At 39.6% G+C, this 14537-nt stretch overlaps 1 protein-coding gene across 8 annotated transcripts in view; it reads left to right on the forward strand.

Annotated features, from left to right (window-relative positions):
• LOC140673700 (uncharacterized) overlaps positions 1 to 14537 on the forward strand; it is a 77619-nt gene that overhangs the window by 16834 nt on the left and 46248 nt on the right. For 6 of the 8 annotated variants that reach the window (XR_012048087.1, XM_072906804.1, XM_072906807.1 and 3 more), the window contains one exon: positions 1549 to 3575. Coding sequence is in view for 7 of the 8 variants with exons in the window: in XM_072906804.1 (XP_072762905.1) it covers positions 3203 to 3575 (373 nt within the window). In the remaining variant the exon portion in view is untranslated. The remainder of the gene's footprint in view (positions 1 to 1548; positions 3576 to 14537) is intronic. The other 2 variants (XM_072906802.1, XM_072906803.1) reach the window with 2 other exon arrangements.

Consider the following 14537-nt stretch of genomic DNA (forward strand, 5'->3'; position numbering starts at 1 on the left):
CAACAGAGCTTAAAATATTTAATTTAAAATGTATGAACGTAAAAATTAAAAAGCCAAAAAATATTTTATAAATTCTCGCAAAACATCTGATTTTTTTATCTAAAGAGATGTAAGTTTAAAAGCGATACGATGGCTCATTCGTCGATTCAGGAAACATCGCGAGACTTAATGGAGCGGATTCTCGTGCGGTTTTGGTATTCGTAGCTGTACTGGGCGAAGAACTTATTCATAAGATTATTCGCCATTTTCGTCATGGCGCTCTCTCTCTCTCTCTCTTTCTCTCTCTTTCTCCTTTCCTATATCGTTATTTAAGTTTTATATTAAAGCACGGTCGGCGCGCGCGCGGAGCTCTCGGGTATTTGATGTATGACCCGCGCGTGTTCTGCTTCCTTCACCAAGATGCACCTAAACGTGAGATATCGTATCCGATCAATTTTTCATGGCTCCACTTCACCCCTTTCAACCCCTTTTCTTTTCCTCGCTGGGATGACCAGACTCGCGCAACATTTCGCATTCTTAGTCGCGATTCGTAGCCGATAAATAATTCAATTATTCGATAATAAAGGAATAAATTCTGAAATATTAATTATTATTCAGGCAAGAAAAATTCAGAACTCTAGCGCTTTAATAATAAAAAGAATGTCAAGTTGAAACGAGATCAGTTGCTTGCCGAAGAATGCTTAGGTTTTGTTTAGATATAAAATAATACGAGTTGGAAATGTATCGTATTCGGTATTATTGTGGCAACAATATTCAGCGATGATAGATGAGCGCCGCTCTCTCGGTTCTCGTCGACGAGCGAGCGAATCGCGTGCTAAATAACTTCGCTAACAAGCTGCCGCCGCCGCCGCCACTGTGCAAAAAAAGATTACGTAAGCGGTAATGGCCGCCGGCTCCTCCTAAATTCGAGAACGAAGTGTTCCGGTCGAGCGAGTAATCCAAGAGAGAAAGAGAGAGAGAGAGAGAGAGAGAGAAAGAGAGAACAAGGGCGAGAGAGAATAGAGTGCACAAGCGCGAGTTACCACTCGACCCTGGTGGGGGTTAATTTTAATTTCCCAATTTTTCCCACGCCGACGCAGCGCAGGTAATTTCCTCCCCAGCAGAGAATAGATGTAATTACTTAACGCCTCCGAGCTCCTTTTATTAAAAGAGGATCGCGCCCTCGGGGGCTGGAGGGGCGGAAGGAGCCCGAAGTGGGGATTGCCACGGGAGTGGTGGTGCGTGATCATGGGGGTGTCTCTTCCTCGCGAGCTCGTCCGTCCACTCGAGACTCGAATTACCGTTTCATTAATTTTATCAATAGGACATTTCATATGGAATAACACAATCTACGATAGAAATCGAAGATCTCGAGATCTTTTAATTCCGAAATGTTTATATCTACACTAGACTATTATAATTTTTTACACGGTTAAATTAATCACGAATCTTTTGATTAAAATTACATATTTTTAAATACAAATATTTTTATCGCCCTGCAGACTTAACTAGCATTTAGCAATATAGCACTTGTCTCATATTGATATTGAGTGTAATTTTTTTAATCAGACAAATGAAATTCAAAAATACTAGCGGATGATTCGCGGATGAAGAAGACTTAATTTTCCACTTGGAAAAAAAAAGTCTTCATTTAAAAGGAGGATCAGAGAACAGACGCGAGACAACAATGCCGAGCAATAAACAACCGTACAACTCGTTGATATATACCTTCGCCTGTCCATTACCACGAATCCGACTCGGATCGAATTCGAGTGGCTCGGTCGACGAGATCGGCAAGGGTATCTCGCAGCAGCTGTGGGAAGGGAGGAGCCATCTTGCGGCCTGTTTCAGGGCAGCCGCCAATTGATTCACCCCCACTATACGCCGCAACCAGGCGTCGATTCAATTCCAGGACGAAAAAAGCGTCCGGTGGGCATGGCCGTCCCGTATTTCCATTGGTCCAACATCCCGCATCATCCACGAGTTCGCCGTGCGTTCGTCCAATCGCCAGCTTCTGGGCGGAACCTGAAACCAGTTTTGGTCTCGCTAACAGAGGGGAGTCGTTGACTCGACTCTCTGGGCAGATAGTATTGTGCCGTTGGCTCATGCCGTAGTGGTTCTAATACCACAGCAGGTCCTTGCTACCAAGGAAATCCCGGAGATCCGCCTGTCGCACGCACTGGATTCGCGAAGGTCGCGAGGACCCGGAAGTCTCCGGTGACGTGTCACGGTCGAGAAACTGTCGCGAACGTGCGCGATTACGGTGCTTCGATCGTGGCCGCGGACATTAATTTTAGACTATATCGAAAGGAATCATCTCTGGGGATCGTGGAGCTTTCAGTGATTGTCAGATGGGAGACCACTGGATGGAAGGACTTTTGAAAAGATTTTGTTATCATCGAAAGTTATCAAGCTTTAATCGATCAGCTTGACAAGTGAAGGATTGATTATATTGATGATTATGTGATGAAATTGACATTTTCTATTGTTGATTACAGACATATGATCGAGATATTGTATTCTGATTTGTGATATCGTTCAAACTTGCTCAAAAAGATCATTAAAAAACGTTGTGAAGCTGGCCGACGGCTGGCGAAATTCTACCAATCGTCCACCTGACAGGAAACTCTTGCAGTAAAGATTACAAAATATGTGAAACATTATTACTGACATTTTTTTAAATCATGAGATTGATCTGCAGATTCCACGACGAAAACATCCAAAAAACAAAAATTATAAATATTGGAAGACTGTAAATAATCTTGGATTATCAAGGATTATCTTTTTTTTTTAAGACTAAGCTCTTAAAAAAAAATCGATGATTGAGATGAATCTGTGTCATAATCGAGAAGATCTAGAATGGCAGATGTAAAAGTCCGTTCGAAACAGCGAGATTTAAATTTTTATAAACATCTCAATCATCATCATAAACTAGTGATTTATAGACAGTGATGATCTATGGACTGTATCGTTCAATAGTGATCGTGTTCCAGAAGGCCTAGGATGGAAGATGTAAACGCGCGTTGAGACCAGAAACATTAAACGACTCCAGTTCTTGCAATCGTTCCCATTCCTAAATACATAAACACATGGTTCCGGCGCGCTAGTGATCGGACGTGATCTCTTCCTCTCCTGGTGATCGGGCCTGATCCTTGACGATTGATGCGAGCGGATTGATCGCTCTCTCGAAGGAGAGCCAACAGCCGGCGAGTTGGTACCAAAGATGGTCCTGGAGCCTGGAGGCGGTCTGTCCTTTCCGTTGCCGCCCGGCAGCGGCTCCAGCGCCTCCGGTGGATCCTTGCTGGCCCCAACCAGGCTGTTCCAACGAACGACGCCGGTGTTTCCGTTTCATTTGGCAGGATGGCCACCTCATCATCCGGTTCTGGGGCAGGTGCAAAGCCAAGTACAGCAGAGCATGCAGGCCCAGCATCAGGCCGCTGCCGCGGCTGTCAGATTCCTCAGCCATCATCACCCGCATCACCCGCATCCGTCGTTGAGCAATCATTCGCTGGTACCGGCGATCACCGGGCATCATCCCGCTGTACATCATCTGCATCATGCTGCTGATCACGGAGAGGAAGAGGACGAGAAGAAAGGTGAGTCTAATTTGATGCCTGACGATCGCGCAAGATTGAGAAGCTTGAAATTAACATGGGATTTAATATAAATTAACTTTTCTAAAAATATTATCGTCAAAAGCAGACACACACAATCAAAGAGAAATATATTATTGTGCCTAAAAAGGATTCTTTCCTCTTCTTTAAATAAAATAAAATAACATTAAAAAAAAATGTTCTAACTCTTGCTAATAGTTGGTCGATAATTTTTTTATATAAATTGTAGACTTTTATACTCTGCTTACTCAAGTCTGACGAACCAATTAAATAAGAGCTTCGCACTATATAAAAATAGAAATATAAGTTATCAAGATAAAGATATAAATTATCAAGATATAGATCATAATTCTCTATTTCAAAGAATTAATAATATAGTTTACAGAACATTTTCTCTTCTCTGACGCGCGTTAAAGTGCGTAGATGATAATGGTAGCGTTTCCGAAATAGCTTTTGAAAAACGGTCTTCAGGGAGTGGCGTAACGCGGTCAATCATAAGATCGTTCCTGACGAGCCCCTGGGATCGCTTACGACGTTAGCCCCCTTTTCCCGCCCCTCCTGGCGACCATCCGTCTGAAATCCGTGTTTCGTGCGCGCGAACGTCCGCGCTGCCGAGGGTGGAAATCTGTTTTTTACGTGATCCCATTCACGTCCCTAACACTTGTTTATGCTACGAAGGGAGCGCCACTTAATTCGCCTGCCTTTGGCCTTCGATTGTTTCCGTTGCTGCGAATTTATTCGCGCGTTACCGCGAATTTGCGTGTACTTTGCTCGTCTCTTGCCAAACACACAAGTCGAAAACTAAATATAGTCGATAATTAAATAAAGATTTTTTTTATTTTTTTTAATCACAGGACTGCTTAATCTTCATAATTAATTTTATGTATAAAGTGTACAGTGAGATACAATATATTGAGTTGAAAAAAGTCATTATTATATATTTAGAAGTATATGTTAATGGTTAAGAAAAAATATATTAATCAAAGAATTTTAAAAATTCGAATGGAATAAATCTTGAAGTATATATTTCAAGAATGTCAGTTGATAATAAAAGATAATCTATTGAGATCATTTTTGCTGGAATGTATTTCTACAAAAATTTAATCGTAAAACATAGAATCATATTATGCATAAAAATGATGCGATAAATGATTTTTTCTATATCAAATTTTTGCTGGAAAATTATCGAGTAAAAATTAAAAGAGTATCGGTTAAAAATCTGCGAATAAATTTGTGGATTAAAAAAAAATATTTAATATTTAGATGATAATGTATATATTTTTTCTTGTAGAAATTTCTGACGAGTACAGCTTTATTCGTTGGAATTAGGAAAGTTTTGCTTGTTATCATACGGTTTGTGCCGGACTTCTTTTTCGATGATTTCACGATTCTTCTCCAACGCGGCGTCGAATCGAGCACTTGGCGGTTTCGCCGCTTCCGGAAAAGTAGAAGCGGCGGTTAGATTCGTTATAATTGCATAATGATTTCTACGTCGTGGAGAGGAGCATTTCGTTCATGAACGTCGACCAAACACGCGAGCATGCATCAAATCGACCCGCCGGTTATTTCGGGATTTATGAAAGCTCCCTCCTCCTCCATTATGATAAATAGTTTTATTAGAAATGCCAGCAACGCGCGTAATTGCGAATCTACTTTGATCGAACGTCATTTGCCCAACACTCTTTACGGCGTCACATAGTAACGTCAGCCTGATTTATTTTCACGTTTAATATCTTTCTTTGATACGTCAAGTTGAATGAAATCCGTCTCGCGATCTATCATAATTTCTTTATTATTATGGGAAATATCATTGGTGCAAACATTAAAAAAATATATGTACATTTTATACATTTAATTTTTTAACTAAATCAATAAAAATGTCACTGATTAAAATTCACTGAGGATTAATAAATATTTCACTAAATTGATTTTTTTCGGGAGATTTCACTGATTTGCAATCATCTGCTTATCATATATTAAAGTGATGATTTACTACTTTTCAGTATTAAAATATATAGATTATATTTGATTAGGTACATACTTTGTAACATCTGATTATATACCCACATATATAAAAAATTCTATATATTTAGCAAATATTATTTCTTGTAATTTAAAGTCACTTCAGAGAAATTGTCCAAGTATTATAATTTTCCTATTAAAGTCGGCAAATCTCTGAAATCTTTATAATCTCATTCACACTAAAAACTATATTTTATATTCCTTAAAATATCTGGTTAATGAAAAGATTAAAATTGCTCCAAAAGAATTTCAAATCGAGATGCGAAATGAGCGAAACCGCATCGCGTTTCCTGAGTGTATCGCGTTTCCCGCAATCGCGCGCACTGTATTCGCGCTAGGTTAACATTTAATTACAGCGATTCTTAATTAAACATTCACGGCGCGCTGAGATTTTATCCCCCCCCCCCTTCCGCGATCGATGTCGCCCGGGACGATACGTCGCTCGGCGAGCCGCGATCTCTCCTCCCTCTCCTTTCCCTCCCTCCCTCCCTCCCTCAGCCCTCTCCTCTCATTTCTCTTCGCGAAACTCTCGTTTACATAATTAGCTCGGCAGCAAAACTACTCGCGGACTCGCGTGCGCATGCCTTTACGCGATCGTTAAACTTTTTCAGCGTTAGCGCGATCGTTAAGCCGGGCGCTTAGCGTCGCCGCGAAATTGCGTCCCGTCGGCGCTCGCGGCAGCGGCGGCTGCCAAGCTCCACAAAGCCATGCCGCGCAATCTCATCGTCACGAATTAAGATCCAGACGAGGACGACTGGATCGTCGGGATTAAGACGTGTCGCTTCTTCTCGCGTTAACCCGATTGGGATATAAAGTGAAACGTACCGTCGCAGATCGGTCGCAGCCCGGGATATAAAGTTCGATTCTCTGCTTGATGGATCGTGCCTCTTTGTCTTCTTTATATGTATATAATTCTTCCATCAATTCGGCATCGATTGCTCTGCGTGAAAGAGAAAATTTTTTACACACGAGTCGTGTCTTTGGTACGCGAAACAAAATAATATCGACTCATTATAGTTAACCCTTACTCCGTATTCTTATTTTTGGCACCTTCTAACTGTACAGGTGGGTCAGCGTATTTACGATAAGTTTATTAATATGTAAAAGTGTTTTTAAACAATGTGAAAAAATGTATATAACTTCTTTGAACGTTCTAAATAAAGACTAAAAAAATAATAAATTTGAAAAATAATTTACTTAAATACATATATTATTGTATGATTATTTGTTTTCGAGAAATTGACGTTGTTAGAAAAATCACAGACAAAAATGATCCATCGGAGTACGGAATAAGGGTTAATAATATTATTAATCGTTATAAAGCAATTTATGGCGTATTAATTTCATTAATAATGTTATTGAATTAATCAAATAAAGTTTAATGATGTGTATTGATTGAAAAGCATGTAAAATATTCGCGAATTGCTCAAACGAGAAAGTATCCTATATATGAATGTTATTTAATAATCTGTAATGTAATTTGAGATTAAAATAGATTAGGATAATAATAATAGAATATGAATCTTTAATTTACAAAGTTTCGATATCTATTATACTCTCTTAATGATCTTTCAGAGTCTTATTTAAGTCAAGAACAATAACTTTCATATCACATCTAATATTTGAAAGATACGAATCTACGGAGCGATTTTTTTCTCTAGCATACATCGTGCATAGATCATATCGTATAAGGTCTAACTAAAATAGATAGCTGTGTTTTATGGCACCGCGTTGAGAGTAAAGCACAGGAAGAAAAAGATATAAACATAAACATTAATCGTATGGATAGTTTCTTGATTATGATCTCTCAAAGCATGAAGTATTTATGAATCATAACTCGCGCATTACACCAGTGATATTAGTTTTGAAATGATTGGATTTTAATTGCCACTTAAGCGTTGTACACCATACACGCCAATACGTCATGACAGGTGTTGGAATTGTTCATTACGCGCGTCTCTCGTCAAAATAGCGCGTCCTTAAAACATAGCTTTTTGCGGGCCGATGAGATTCTTGAATAAGAGATGAGATTGAATCAACACACTTTGCAAGATTAAATTGTTGCAGTTAATGTAGAAATTACAGATCAATTATTTTTACTCGATAATATTATACATATATTTATGCGTGATTATTGACGTGTATCCTATTGTTCTTTTTTTTTTTTTTTTTTAATTGAATCATTAGACTGACGGGAAAAGTTTATTCCTTCCGGAAAAAGAGAATTATTTAAAAGTAGAGACCTGCATTGTATTCCCTTGCCTACTCGAAAATTGTAAACTACCCCGTTGATTATACCAAACGAAATAACAGTCCATGTCGGAAGCTCGCGATGTACTTGAAGGGATGCCGAAGAGATACAGGTGAGACCAAATGAGCCGGGTTTCTTTAACGTTATCGTGGCATCCTGTCATTATTTTACGATTAGACCTAAGGATGAGACATTAGGGCAAGTTGACAAAAAAAGAAGGAACAGTGGAGAGGAAGAGTGGCAAGAAGAAGACAGGAGGGAAACATTTGTAAGAATTGAAAAAAATGATAGCTCGAAAACTCGAAACAAAGCGAAAGTCGACCCGGAACGAACACTTGATCGAATGTTGAAAAATAACGGACGCTATTTTTCGCAGATAAATTTTCCATAATGTGAACCACCGTGTTGTCCCGCTGAACATTTTATGGATTGAAAATTACTTAAGATGAAGTCGAAACATTCCTCTGTAATTTGCCTTCTGGTATACAATTTTCGTTCCAACATCCTGCGCGGATGCAGAGAAAGTTTAATTGGCCGAGGGACGGGGAAACGTTTAAAACGTTGCCGTTTTAGCGTAAAACCACCTGGATTTATCGTGGTTATCATCCTTCTCTTTGTGTCTCTCTCTCTCTCTCTCTCTTTCTTTCTGAAAAATTTGCGCGAAATAATGCGCGAGGTTGCAATTATTATTGAGAGACTCGAATGTGTAATACAATCATTACAATCTCAATATTAACCTTTCGCAAGCCCAGGCCTGTGCTCAGCACAATGTCGTTTATTTACCATAATAATAATAATAGGAGGAATTTTCGAACCGATTTAAAACGAATACGTGCACAAGTTTTTTTAAAAACGCTCGGAAATATTATAATGTTGGTTTGTATTTTTGAATACAACGACGGTTAATTATGGTAATGTTACCTATTGAAAAACTACATTAATGTTTTTCAACACTTGCATTGAATGTAAATCGTGTAAATTATGATGTCAAAACAATATCGATATATCGCAGTACCGTGATAACGAAGGATAATTTTATGCGAGGCATCGGCATACGATTATAAAAATGTTTTCCTATCGAGAATTATATTTAAAATGCGTCGTTTACATATGACGACATTGCAATTATTGCAATAATGATGCAATCTTATTAATTTAATTAAACGCGCTTAAAAGAATGTTAACTGTCGATTATACCAAGGGGGAGATATCGCAATGTTCGTACAAGCACAAATTACAATTCATCCACCATTCCATTCGGATATTTGTCATTGTCGTTGTTGTCAGTTTCATGTAACGTAATCGCGTTGTTATGCCGATTCGCCTGCTCGCAATAATAAATTTAATCGATGCGTAAAATCGCATTGGTTCGTATCGCGTGTTTATTAACGCGATAATTCGAAGTCGCGGGTTACGTGCCACCATCCCTACCATCCCTCCCCTCTTTCCTTCCCCCTTCTCTTACGTTTGAAATTATCGTCGCTCGGATAAGTGTAAATTATTGTGAGTAATCTGGAAGATTTTAGAGGGTGACAAACACATGTCATTAACGAAGGCATTCATTAGTCGCGATAATAGTCGGCTTCTCGTGATGTCAACTGACATCGAGTATCATCCGTTCCGCTTTATAAAGCTGCCAGCAATACTATTCAAGTATCGATAACACTGTACAATTCTGGAAAACATTATATCCCTATATATCATTTCATCCCACTAACACATGCGAATCACTCATTATCCGCTCGGACCTACAAACACGAAACGCAAGTAAAATATTTACGTGAGAATTTTAATCGCGCGAGATGAAAATATTCCTAGGTAACACTTGTTTCTTCCCGCGATGCGAAAGAAAAATTTCTCAACTTTTTAAATTTAAAAAAATCCTAACATTTTTCTCTCCGATGTATCATCAATAAATATGTATGCTAAAATGTCTCGCTACAGAAAAAAGAGACACGTTCGCGAGATTGTAGAAATACAAATGGTTAAAACAACTCTTTCAGACTTGAAGGGTTTGTGGTAAAACGCAGGAGATACACACACACACACACACACACACACACACACACACGCACATACGCATATGTGCGGGAAAGCTCGCGCGAGAGGAAAGATCACCGCGGAAAGAAAACAAGCAGGCAAAACATGCGCGCTCGCTCGCTCGCTCGCTCGCGCGCGCGCGCGCGCGCGGCTCCGGGGGTAATAACTTAATTTAAACTAAACTACAGTTTAATAATTCTCCCGGCCGGCTCTCTCGGCCGTGGAAGATGTGCCGGCAACCGGCAATTTCAGAGCCGCCGTTAACTGCCGGTCGTTAGTCCCTTTTCAAAACTCCTCTCTTTCTTCCTCTCTCGGCATCCCTCCGCCTGCACTTCTCCCTCGCGCCGCCTGTCTCTCCCAGTCCCTCCATCCCCCCCCCCTTTCTCCCCTCCTCCTCCTGCGTTTCCCGCTCCGCGAACCCTCGCGCGGACCCGAGCTACCAACGCTCGGTCACGAGCTAATTTTCGAGCGTGGCTTGCGTGTCGTGAATATCGCCACGACCGCCCCCTCTTCCCTCCCTCCTCCCCTCGTCATCCCCTTTCCTTCGCCCTGGCCCCCCCCCCCTAAGAAATACTCGCGCAGGCACGACCGACAAATTGAATCGTCGTCCTCGTCTTTCGGCCGCCGCGGGCATTTCGCCCAGATACCGGAGCTGCGCGAGGATCCATCGATCTCTGCCGATAGATTTCACGAAGCCATGCATGTGTGTGTGTGTGTGTGGGTGTGTGCGTGCGGCGAGTAGTACAAGTTTCATTTTATAATTGCCTTCACACGAAATTCCGTTATCTCTCATTAAAAACGAGATTGTTTCCTGAAAAGATTAAATTTACATAGAAAGGGTATTTGATTTATTATTGCGCGCATTGGAAATACTTAATTTTTTCTTCCAAAAAAATGACAGATTAGATGTATTACAGGTATGTATTTTTTTTTCTTTCTTTTTTTTTTTTTTTTTTCTTTTTTTTAAGTTGTTAATTTTTCCTGTAAAAGAATGTCTTCGACAAACAGGGGCGATTGATCATTACATTATTCGTTAACGCCATTGATATAAAAATTTGCAATTAAACGTTACAGGCACTTGTTAAGTAATCTTGATTCTCGAATTCTTGGTTTCGGCTACAAAGAATCACGCGACTACAAGCCAACCAGCCAAGGCACTTATGAGGGAAATGCCGTGCCTGCAATATTTCTTATCGTCAGTTTTCTTTGCGACTAAAGAAAAGAGAGAGAGAGAGAGAGAGAGAGAGAGAGAGAGAGAGAGAGAGAGAGAGAGAGAGAGAGAGGAAGAGGGAGAGAAGAAAAAACATTAATTAAATAGTTTGAGTTACGATGGTGCGCAAAGTGGGGTAGCGGAGATGCATATAGCTGAAAGATATGGCTGACAGACTATAAATACGTCATATTTATATGCTCCGCTAATTGTCTTTGACGATAAGAATCTCCCTTTTATTACTTTCTGAGTTACTTCGCCAATTTCGCTTTCTGCCCCTCACCGGCGCGGCCTCAGTGTCTTGTAAATGCGATTTCTCGTCTGCAAACTTTGGCTTACATGGACGCGCAATTTTTCTTTTGGAAATATAAAAAGACCCCTCAGTCCTTTGCTAATATAAATTTACGAAAGTTGAAAGAAAAAAATTATGGTGGTTTTAAAATAGCACACACCCGCGTTCTTTCTGCAAGTTGCATTGAATTTTCTCGATTCGTCAAAATTTCACTGCGGCTAAGTTTAAGCATAAATTAAGACACTTGCAAGAGATTGCGCGTAATTATGAGAGAAGAGGAGCGTTTATCAGCCAGCGTGGATTTTTCATCGCGGCGACCCGCCGTGATAAAAATGTATGGTACGTCGGCAGACGCGGCGTTGTGTCGATGCGATATCATCAGGAATTATTTCAAATAAATTAACTCGCCCGTTGTGTATGTGTGCGCCAATGTATGTACATTGGCTACACAATGCTCGTCTCTTAGCCTCTTAGCGCGCGATCTCGTCCTTCTTCGGGAATTAACTCTTGCCGCGGTGCCGCTCTTCGCGCGCGGCCCTTAATGTCTTGGGGAACATAAACGGTCGGATGATTTGTTAAGCGATATGCCACGGTGGAGAAACGGTAGCTAAACAGCGCGATACGCACTTAATACGAATTTGTTTACGTCATCCGTGTTTTAATGCGTTTCTTGGATAATTTACTAACGCGTGTGCTATACGCAGCTCTCGCTGTCTCGAGATTGAAAAAAAGCTATTTAAGTTATCGTAATCGATGTTAGACATATTATAAAGATATGTAAATTGTTACATGACCTATAATTTTTATTTTCCTTATTCTTTTTTATAAATATTATGGCCATCTTTCCTTTAAAAGTTGAGTAATGCTTACGTTGTACTATTTTGATAATATAAAATTTCTATGAAATATTTTCCTTTTAATTTCGACAATATTACGTAATTTAAGCTTCAGTGAAGATAATATGCCGAGCACTATTAAAAAATAACAAAAATAAAGGTATGTCTTTTAAAAAAACTATGGCCATCTTATCCGAGTTTACCCTATTCGTCTGTTCCACGACACGTGTTTAAATCCAAACACACTCTCGTAAGAAAAGATAAGATACATCATTTTCTAAACGAACGGTATTTATCGGCAAGCAACCCGTATCAAAGAAACATTTTGCATTTTCGCAGCTCGTCGAGATTCTCGCATATTGAGATTATAAATACGCTAATTACATACATGCGATATGATTCCAGCGTCGTTTGCCTTTTTTTGGAATTTCGTAGTCGGCGAAGTCAAGAGTTTCCGTCCTCAATTAGGGAAACGAGAGGCCGCGTATATATAAAAAATAGCCTACGGCGAATTTTAAATTTATCGCGAGACGAGGCACGCCTACGTCTGCACCGGAGAATATTGTACAACCGCGTTGGCTGCTGCCGTTTGCATTCGATTAATCGACGGCCCGTGATAAATCCGCGTTTTTACGAGCGACTGCTTCCACGCGAGAATTAACATTTTCAGCAGCTCGCTACATTCTATTACTCGCTACTGGACGCTGTCATAAATTAATGGCAACCTCATTACTTTATAAGCGAGGACGCTGAGCTTCATGGTGAATCGAAAGGATCGCGATTCAACAATTTCAATGCATTGTTTCCGCCGGAATCTTATCGCTTATCGCCAAGTGAATTGGGAATAACATTTTGCGCGATATAATTAATTTTTATTACAAGTGAATTAAATGAGTTTTTTTTTTTTTAATAAATATAAATAAAGATATTATATATACATATATATTTTTTTAAACTCATTTAATTACCTGCGAATTAAATTTATTTCTAAGAGACAAGAGTTAATTATAAATAAATAAATAAATAATTATTATTTTTTTATTTATTTAAAAAAGACTCATTCAATTTACTTATTAATTAAGAGACATAAGAATTAATAATGAGAAAACTATATAAAGTCTTGCAGATTTTAATAGCTACGTAAGCGTTTTAAATTATTCACGAAATATTAAATAACTGAAGATGTGAACAAATGTATATAATCATGCGCATTTATTTTCAAATGTTAATACGCTAAGAATGTATATAAGATGAGTTTTGTTACTAGCGACTGATAATGAACGGTGCCGATTGGTCATTTAAAACAATCGACTTGCACCGACTCGAGATCTCACGCGACGACGAGGATATAATATCGCTCGGCAAAATGACACGCCATGGGGGTAACAATCCGTGGTTAGTAGTTAGGGTGGTGTAAGCCAACGCCAGGGCCCGGCACGCAATTTCTCCTCTTTAAGCCGAACGCAATCGGCCGCACTGAGAACGCGAAATTATATATCGTTCAATATTGACCTTTCGTACTCGGTTCCTATTACGTTAATCATTGGGATAGGTTGCCCCAAAGTGCACTGTTCGCATCAACAATTTATCCTTTTTCTAATTGGATCTAATTAAATATAAACAAGACATTTTCTTACAATTCCTCAATTCCATTCTTGTAGCATTAAACTTCTATAATTTTCTATTATAAATAATATAAAGTAGGCTAAACAATGAAGCGGTTGATGAAAAATTTTGTTAAAAAGGCTCCACTTCAAACTTTGTAAAATATATGCGACAGTTATTTTTTTGTTTTTTTTTTCTGCGCATAAACATTCAACTTGTAACTGTAAAGCACGATCTAAGGCAGTTTCAGTTTTGAAAAGACTCGTCGGGGGCATCTCCGCGCCGTAATTTTTTCCCCGCCCGGGCGTGTAATTTTTCTAATTGACACGTTAAATAAACACGACGGGTAATTAGTTCGCCCCCAATAAAAAGATGTCGGTCGCGAAATAAACGCATAAACTCGCAATTACCTCTCGCGTCCCAGAAACAAGTTTAGGACTCGTGGACGCGCGTGGGATTTAAATGCGGGTATTTATTACCGGCTGGTTAAATTCCCAGTATTTACCGGGAATTAAGAGATACGCGCGCGCGAGCCGCCGCGGCCATATATTTCCCGCTTGTCGCCGCACGTATGTACGCCACGCGTGTTTTCGTTGTAACCCTTCGTGAACGAGTTTTTTTTTTTTTTTTTTTTTTTTTTTATGACACCTTGGCAAAATTTCGTTGAGCGGAACGATCGCGTCGCGGA

This window comes from Anoplolepis gracilipes, chromosome 15, assembly GCF_047496725.1.
Source record: "Anoplolepis gracilipes chromosome 15, ASM4749672v1, whole genome shotgun sequence".
NCBI classification, from domain to species: Eukaryota; Metazoa; Arthropoda; class Insecta; order Hymenoptera; family Formicidae; genus Anoplolepis; species Anoplolepis gracilipes.